An 8536-nucleotide genomic window follows, 5' to 3' on the forward strand; every position below is an offset into this window, starting at 1 on the left:
ATATATTAATTAAGTATGTAATTTCATAAATATGAAGTCTATTCTTCGCAGGGCCAAAAGGGCCTGTTATTTACGATCCAAGGATGGTTAAAAACATCCTTTAACTGAAGTCGACTTTTAGGGTTCTTTTGCAATAATTTTGAAATGAGATCTGCTGCATCAGATCCGACATAGCTGGGAATTTTTAATTCCACCTTAGCTATTCTTTTATAGGTTGCATTTTTATCGATTTCTTCAAAAGGTGGCTTTCCTACTAAAAACTCGTAACATAAAACACCTAGCGACCATATGTCCACACTGAAGTCATGATCACTAGATTCAATCATTTCGGGAGGTAAGTAGTCTAATGTACCACAGATTGTCAACCTTTTTGTGGACGGCGAGTGTCGAACAGACCAGCCAAAGTCACTTAATTTGATTGAATTATCAAATGAAAGTAATATATTCTCCGGTTTTATATCCCTATGAATTATGTTCTTTGAATGCAAATAAGATAATGCTAATGCTACTTGATAAATGTAATGAGATGCGGTTACGTCATCGAAGCGCCTTTGCTTCTTCAAGTGCTGATATAATTCTCCGTGAATGGCATATTCTAATATTAAGTATACGTTCTTGGTATCATAAAAAAACCCATAAAGTCTTGCAATTTTGCAATGTACTAAATTCGCCTGGATCTCTATTTCTCTTCGAAAATTGTTTTCCAATTTTAGCTCATGAAGTTCCTTTTTTGACATAACCTTTAATGCACTAATGTAGCCTGATTCTTTGTGTCTCACACAATACACTTTACCCAATTTACCCTTACCCAACGTTCTCCCTATTTCAAAGTCTTCTAAAGAAAGCCTCTTGAATAGTGAGGATGCATTTTCAAGCAATACATCATTTAGATTACCCACTCTCTCGGTTGTAGGTTGATTGGATTTCTTCACTCGCTTCTTAGCTGGCAGCTTCACAGGAATATAGCTCGAGGACAACGAACTGGGCGACCTTTTTGAGGAATTCTTCACAATATTAGAAGCCGTATCAAACGTATTCAACTGAAATTTTGTCAATGGCCTTCTAGGTTGATTTGACGCTTGTAGCGCCGGTCGTGAAAGGGCTTCAGAAAGACTTTCAATTCTGCTCTCCAACCTTCGCAACTGATTAGACGAAGAGTTAGGTGACATCGCCTAATATGTATGCTGACCAAAAGTATAAGATTCAGAACTTCACAAACTTGGTTTTAAAGTTCAATTTCTTACGTGTTTAACAACCCCTTGGTGTTTTGCGGTTCTATGAACTAGTTAGACATCAAAAATAAACATCACGTGACTCGATATTCAGATCCGTTTCCACGTACAAGTCTGAAAAGAGAAGATTCAATTCGACCAGAACTACGCGGTCTAGCAGTGTCAAAATATTAAAACGTCTACATTGCTAAAAATAGTCCGAGAGTGAATCCGTAGTATATACAGTCTTATCAAGGAGCCGCCTTGGAGCCTTTCTCTACTCGTCTGATCTGCGAGAAGCTTGATCCTCAAAGTAGAAACGAGCTGCGCTTCACTGGTAAACATGTAGAATTAAAACCGAGATTAAAGCCGCAGCAAAAAAAATGTAGATAACGTTTGCTATTGTGTCTGAACGTGGACTCGGAAGACATCCCTGTCACCCGTAGCAATTTATCTTGCTCTCTATTGTAAAAATACTTCGCACCAAAGATTAAAACCTATTTACACTTCTGGCCCTCTTGTGATTAAAATACCGGGCTCGTGGCACTCCATCTGACTATTCAACCGTTATCTGGCACGGGAGACAGGGCGCCTGACCAGTTCTAATTTGCTATCTCCTTATTCAACAGTCAATCCATAGCTGCCTTTTAGCTGGCCAAGTTGTACCGTTTAAACAAAGCTGAACCGGGAGTAAGGAAAGGCACGGCTATATTACAGAAGAAACTTCGTTGTATCGCAGCTGCAGCCGAAGCTTCGTCAATTAGGCGGGAAAAATACAGTTTGGGATTTATGAATGCGGCTTGAACGTAGTAGAGTCGCATGTGCAGAACTTGGTACAAACAAGTAGCAGAACAAGCAGAATGCGTGTACGGCTGAGAGTCACGGTCGAAAAAGTCACAGATCGCTGCATCTCCCTAAAATCTTCTTCATGACTTAAGGTGGCTAGATTTGTCACCGATTAGAAAGAAAAGTGGAAGCATGATAACCGCTTAGATATGAACTTCAGTAATATGCCTTTCATTCGATTCTTAAGCGTCCTGTGTAACCTACTCAAGATGTTCTTCAAATTTAATTTTTGTTTGATTGTGGCTTTGGTAATAACCCGATTAATTAATTAATATGCTTATACAGCAGACCTGAAACCGCCAAGCAGAAGAGATGTCATAATATAGTAAACTACGATTCTAATGTAGGCTCCTTGTAGATTTCAGTAGAGGACTGTAAACGTTTCGATGGTAATGAGATGAAAAGCATCACTGAGTAAAAAACAAAATACAGATGGTAAACAAATTTTAAGGCATTCGATCACGCACTCTTTTGTTTGATTTTGCTAGTGTCGAAATTGGAAATAATGAAGCCGGGTGCTGGTACATAATAAAACACACTAGAAAAAATATAAATATGGAAGCAGCTGCACAAAATATTTTAGTTCTGCTTTTTAGCCATATATAAGCACATTACAATACGTAGAACTATTATACTACAGACATCATAAGACAATGGGTATAAAAGATACATTAAAGAGAACATCTAAGATTTTCACTAATGACTCCCTGGAGAGCTTAGAGGGTGCAAACAAGGATACAAAAGAAACAACTTCCAAGGGCGCTGAAGCCACCGAAGGCAGCGAGACCGTGGCTGATGGTGCTAAGGAAGATGTTGTAGAAGCTAAAGATGCAGTCAACTCCGAAGTGAAGGACGTTGGTGATAAGATAGAGGAACCCGCTAAGAAGGATGAACCAGAGGTAGAATCCGCTGGAGCCGAGACTAGCAAGAAGGAAGAAATCGTCGATAAAGTTAAGGATACCAAGGAATCAGCAACCGAGAAGGCTAAGGAAACCAAGGAAGCAGTTTCGGATAAAGCCGATGAGTTGGCTAAAGAAGGTGAGAACGCGAAGGCAGAAGTTGAAGACTCCTCTACGAAAGTTGGGAAGGCTACTAAGAAAAACGATATATTCAAGAAGTTCTGGATTAAGTTTAAGAAGCCAGCAAAGAAGGAGACTTCAGCTTGAGTTATCTTCTTGTCGATGTTACAATTAGAAACTTTTAATAAGAGCACCCGTCTTTGACACAGCCGTAGGTGCGAGTGTGCGTGCGATATTATTTTTCCTTGCAACCATTCTGTTTGTTTCCCCCTTAAAACGGTATCAATATTTGGGCTCTATCGCTTCTATTTCTTATTTAATATCTTTTGATCTCAAGTTAGAGGTATATATAAGTGTTCTCTTGCATAACGTGTTGAACTTGCTATCACTAGCAACAACTTTGCTTGCAGACCACTATACTAAGTATATAGCTATACTTTTGATTCTCTCTGTTTTTATCTTAATTTTAATATTGATTAGCCAAAATTTTGTATATTGAAAAACCCAGATCTGTAACTGCTGTCACTCACTTGAAACTGATAAACTGTTTGACCTCGCCTTTGACGATAGTGTGATATTTAATTTCAACTTTGTGTCACGGTTTTCTTCACGACAATTTCTTTTTTGCTTTTTGAAGCAGTCGTTCTGTGGCCCTTTTCCCCTGTGAGCGTTGGCGGTTAAATTGAATCGTTGCACCGAGAAAAGTAAACGACTCAGGTATAGAGTTGGATATCATCTAGCGGCAGAGTAAGCCAGAGGCTAGTTTTATTTAGCCCTTCGTCATTATTGATATCAGATTAAAGGCTGAAAATCTTTGCATTTTCTTAAACTGGATTAGAAAAGAGTAGATCTATTATTTGTGAGCATTTTCAAGTTCCAGTGAAGCCTACGAAAGAAAAAAGGACTAAGGATCTTTGTTTTACTCTAATAATAAATAACTGTTCACTGAGATCAAGAATATGGATTTAAGGGTAGGTAAGAAATACCGTATCGGACGTAAAATTGGTTCAGGATCTTTTGGTGATATCTACCTAGGTACTAATATTATCTCTGGAGAGGAGGTTGCTATTAAGTTAGAAAATACTAAGGCAAAGCATCCTCAGTTGGAGTATGAAGCAAAAGTTTATAAAGCTTTGAGTGGTGGCGTTGGAATTCCATTTGTGAGATGGTACGGTACAGAGTGCGATTATAATGCGATGGTTATAGACCTTTTAGGACCCTCATTAGAAGATTTGTTCAACTATTGTAATCGTAAGTTTACTTATAAAACTGTTTTATTGTTGGCAGATCAATTGATTTGTCGTATTGAATATATTCATGCAAGATGTTTCATTCATAGAGACATTAAACCTGACAACTTTCTAATGGGTATTGGTAGGAGAGGCTCTCAAGTTAATGTTATTGATTTTGGATTGGCTAAAAAGTATAGGGATCCAAGAACTCATTTACATATACCGTATAGAGAAAATAAGAATTTGACTGGTACTGCGAGATATGCATCTGTTAATACTCATTTGGGAATAGAACAGTCAAGGAGAGATGATTTAGAAAGCTTGGGTTACGTTTTGATTTACTTTTGCAGGGGCTCTTTACCGTGGCAAGGTTTGAAGGCAGCAACCAAAAGACAAAAGTACGATAGGATTATGGAAAAAAAGATGACGACACCAAATGATATCTTGACAAAAGGTCTCCCGAAAGAATTTTTGGATTACATGAACTACATCAAAACCTTGCGGTTTGATGACAAGCCGGATTACCCGTATTTAAGAAAAATATTTAGAGATCTATTCAAGAGAGAAAATTATAGGTATGATTATGTATTCGATTGGACTTTGTACAAGTTCCAACAGGAGAAACAGAGAGAACAAGGAAAGGTGATCGAAGATCAACAACCACAACAACTACAACAGCAACAACAAGAACAGGAACAGCAACAAAAGCAACAGCAACAGCAACAGCAACAGCAACAACAACAACAACAACAACAACAACCTTTACAGGCAGCTGCACCACAACCACCAAATCAAAATTTCACTAATTCAGGTCAAGACAATGTTGACCAACGCCAATTAAACCAGCTACAATTTTCTTCACAACATATGCAACAGCCATTGGTTCAGAAGCCAAAATTAAAAATGAATTATCAAAATCAAAGCAGCCCTAGCTTTCATCTTTATACTAGCGCCTCACAAGTTCCTTCCCAAGATGACAAACCAAAAATAATTCGTCGAGAGAACGTCCAACCATCCCCACATAATGGAGATAACCCTGCGTGGATTTAGTTTGGGTTACTGTTGTCATCGTTCTAATTTCTTTCTTCATTATTTTGATTCGAATCTTTCAAATATTTAGATTTAAATGATACACATGCCCAGAATGGTATTAGAATATCAATAATATTGGGAACAATCGAAGAAATCTCCCAATTGAAATATAAATAAGAAACTATGTATGTGTCGAATTATTATTAGATCTTTTGAAGTTCAGATTCTTCACTTATTAAATCGTTGTGGTCTTTATCATTGGAGTAGTCTTTTTTCTCATCAGCACCAGAGTTAAAAACAGCTCCCAAGAAATCAAATATATGTTTACCTTCATCTGAATCCTCTTTTCCTTTAAAAGTGTCTATGAACCCAAAGAAGCCATAAAATACATTCTCCTTTATTTCCTCACCATAAATCTTGTCATAAATGAATTTCATTTTGAATTCATCCATTTCCTTCTCATATTTTAGAAAGTTTATTTTATTATACCCAAATTTCTCCAACATTGAGTTGTAACCGTCATATACCGGGTTTTCTAAAAGCAAGCCTAAGGCAGGAGCCTTAGGTATATTTATCTTCGTCGGACCATAACAATTGTTAATTCTGTCGAGAGGACATCCAGTTCTAATTACTAATACCGCCATAGCAATCATTTTTCTAATTTGATGCAACATAAATGATTGACCATGAATCTTGATAGACACCCACTCGGTACCATCTATGACAAATGGATCGGAGACAGACGATTTTATGATATATCTTCTGGCTGAGGGATCCTTGTAATGTTTACCCAAGGTGAAGTTATGGAAATTGTGAGACCCCTCATATTGATCCATAGCTTGTCTGAATAAATTTAGCCTTTCTTGAGAAACTTTGTAAGACCTTCTCCTTTGATTCTCAATAGCTTTAACAGATTTGATCAACTTTCCAGATTCAGTTATAGTCCCATTTTCATCGTATAACTTTAAAGGTTCCCTTGATTCTCCTAAAGAAGACGAACTTTTAGTCAACAACAGCTCTACACGAATCAATTGATCGGTGGTGATTCCACTTTCTTCGATAGCCAACTTTGTTTTCTGCCACCAGTCATTTCCTTCCTTATCAACTCGAATAATTCCTGGATTCGCTTTGTTTTTGCTATTCATCAAATTACTCAAAACGGATCCTGGTTTTGGAGGCAACAAGCTATAGGTAGGTAACAAGTATTCATATATTCTCGAGGAACACATCTTTCGACAATCAAAAGATTTATTTGTTCTTTCAATTCCCCAAATTCTAATCTGTTCCGGCAATTCCCTATTAATCTTTTCTTTGATATCTTCATCTTCAATGATCAATTTGCAAGAAATAACATTTCCAGCCGCGTGAACTCCCTTATCAGTTCTAGCAGCTCTCATAAATCCGTTCTTTTTCAAGTCGTCAGCATTTTCTGGAGAGATCGCACCTGCTTTTGAAAATGCTTGAAACAAGTCACCTTCAATTGTCTTCACATCAGGGTTGTTTTGAATTTGCATTCCATTGTAGCCCGTACCACAATATCCAATCATACATGCTACCTTTTTTTTAGGTTTCCTCTCAGATTTTGGAAGAGGATTTCCATTTTCGTCTAATCGTGGGACATATTCCCTAAAGATCAGTTAGTATCATTAGTAAAATTATATCATAGCCAAACATACCTACTCGTTCTTATAATCTCTTTCGAGCGTTTTTCTTTGTCTCTTCGAACTATCATCTCGCTTGTCCCCTCTACGAGTACGGGACCATTTGCTTTGTTGGCCCCTTTTATAAGCTGAGTTATCAACCGTGTCATCGTTTTCACTGACAAGCGAGATAGAGCTACTTTGCTTATTTAAATCAATATGCGGTGATTCATTCATTTCCGATATATGAAGTTGAAATGAAAAATGAGCTTTCTTCAAAAAAATTTCTGGAGACTCACAAGTCATCGGATCACGTGACGGGTGATGTGAAAAATTCCAACTCTTCTGAAAGTAAGGTATGAAATACCAATCTTTTAATTGAAAAAAGAATACATTTGTACGTAAACTGATTTGACTATTTCACGATGAGGTCCTTGACTGAAGTTGAGACAAAGGTAGTGTTTGAGAAGTTGGCAAACTATATTGGCAGAAATATAACATTTTTGATCGATAATCCAAACGATCCATACGTTTTCAGATTGCAAAAGGACAGAGTATATTATGTCTCTGAATCTATAGCCAAGCTCGCTACCTCAGTTATGAGACCAAAGCTAATGTCCCTAGGAACTTGCATCGGTAAATTCACAAAGACAGGAAAATTTCGTCTACACATCACAGCATTACCTTACTTGTCCAAATATGCTAAATATAAGATTTGGGTGAAGCAGAATGGCGAAATGCCGTTCATGTATGGAAACCATGTTTTAAAAGCACATATTGGAAGGATGTCTGAAGATATTCCAGAACACGCCGGTATCATAGTTTATTCCATGAGCGATATACCCATCGGTTTTGGAGTAAGTGCCAAATCCACTATTGATGCGAGAAATTTACAGCCTACCGCAATAGTAGCATTTAGACAAGGAGATATTGGAGAATACTTGCGTGACGAAGACAGCCTTTTTACTTAATGTATGCCAGGTTTATATGTATTCAAGAAACACACTAAGAACTGAAGTAAACTTATATATTTTATACGTGACATAATCTATTTACATGAGAAGTATCTTATTAAATCTACATTAGTATGACAATGCAACAGATTTAAGCAAAAAACCCGGATTACCAGACGATATAGAAAAGTAGTTTTGAACTAGCTTTTCAAAATGATCAGGAGAAACTTCATTCTCGAATCCCCCACCTAGTCTTTTAGTCTTCACTTCATCTTCTAACTTATCTAAATTGTTTTGAGCCACTTTGCATGGATACTCTCTGGCTGTCATAATACCGGCGGATTTCCAAAATTGTAACAAATTTCTAGTGTGCTCTTTTGAAAGATTTTTGATGATCAAGCTTTTGATTCCACCATTTTGGAGCATTGCGTTTGCAACACCATAGTCGCAGACATCGCCTTTAGTATATGGATCATATTCCAGCAAACCAAGTCCAACTGGAAGGGTTAAACTTCTGGCAACATCATTAGTTTCAGCTATCAAAACGCCGCCCTTCGAAAATTCCAAAGTTCCAGCAGCAACACGCATGAAAAAATCTCCCAT

General features: G+C 37.4%; 6 protein-coding genes across 6 annotated transcripts; 3 read left to right on the forward strand and 3 right to left on the reverse strand.

The window, feature by feature from the left end:
- Positions 1–38: 38 nt before the first annotated feature.
- IPL1 (aurora kinase) lies at positions 39–1169 on the reverse strand (the record flags this gene model as incomplete). Its single annotated transcript, XM_062951421.1, has 1 exon — positions 39–1169. The coding sequence occupies one exon, from the start codon at positions 1167–1169 to the stop codon at positions 39–41; it is 1131 nt and encodes a 376-aa protein (XP_062807013.1).
- A 1541-nt stretch (positions 1170–2710) lies between these two features.
- On the forward strand, positions 2711–3223 carry PRCAT00000162001 (uncharacterized protein; the record flags this gene model as incomplete). The annotated part of the gene is made up of 1 exon (XM_062951432.1): positions 2711–3223. The coding sequence occupies one exon, from the start codon at positions 2711–2713 to the stop codon at positions 3221–3223; it is 513 nt and encodes a 170-aa protein (XP_062807014.1).
- Positions 3224–4035: 812 nt separating this feature from the next.
- HRR25 (serine/threonine protein kinase) lies at positions 4036–5358 on the forward strand (the record flags this gene model as incomplete). The annotated part of the gene is made up of 1 exon (XM_062951443.1): positions 4036–5358. The coding sequence occupies one exon, from the start codon at positions 4036–4038 to the stop codon at positions 5356–5358; it is 1323 nt and encodes a 440-aa protein (XP_062807015.1).
- Positions 5359–5543: 185 nt separating this feature from the next.
- Positions 5544–7217, reverse strand: PRCAT00000165001 (pseudouridine synthase; the record flags this gene model as incomplete). Its single annotated transcript, XM_062951455.1, has 2 exons — positions 5544–6966; positions 7021–7217. The coding sequence occupies 2 exons, from the start codon at positions 7215–7217 to the stop codon at positions 5544–5546; spliced, it is 1620 nt and encodes a 539-aa protein (XP_062807016.1).
- Positions 7218–7405: 188 nt separating this feature from the next.
- On the forward strand, positions 7406–7951 carry NIP7 (ribosome biosynthesis protein; the record flags this gene model as incomplete). The annotated part of the gene is made up of 1 exon (XM_062951466.1): positions 7406–7951. The coding sequence occupies one exon, from the start codon at positions 7406–7408 to the stop codon at positions 7949–7951; it is 546 nt and encodes a 181-aa protein (XP_062807017.1).
- A 111-nt stretch (positions 7952–8062) lies between these two features.
- On the reverse strand, positions 8063–8536 carry PRCAT00000167001 (uncharacterized protein; the record flags this gene model as incomplete). The annotated part of the gene is made up of 1 exon (XM_062951477.1): positions 8063–8536. One exon carries the CDS (start codon positions 8534–8536, stop codon positions 8063–8065), a length of 474 nt encoding a protein of 157 aa, XP_062807018.1.

Source organism: Priceomyces carsonii (genome assembly GCF_900007245.1).
Source record: "Priceomyces carsonii strain CBS4050 genome assembly, scaffold: Debaryomyces_carsonii_scaffold_1, whole genome shotgun sequence".
Classification (NCBI taxonomy): Eukaryota; Fungi; Ascomycota; class Pichiomycetes; order Serinales; family Debaryomycetaceae; genus Priceomyces; species Priceomyces carsonii.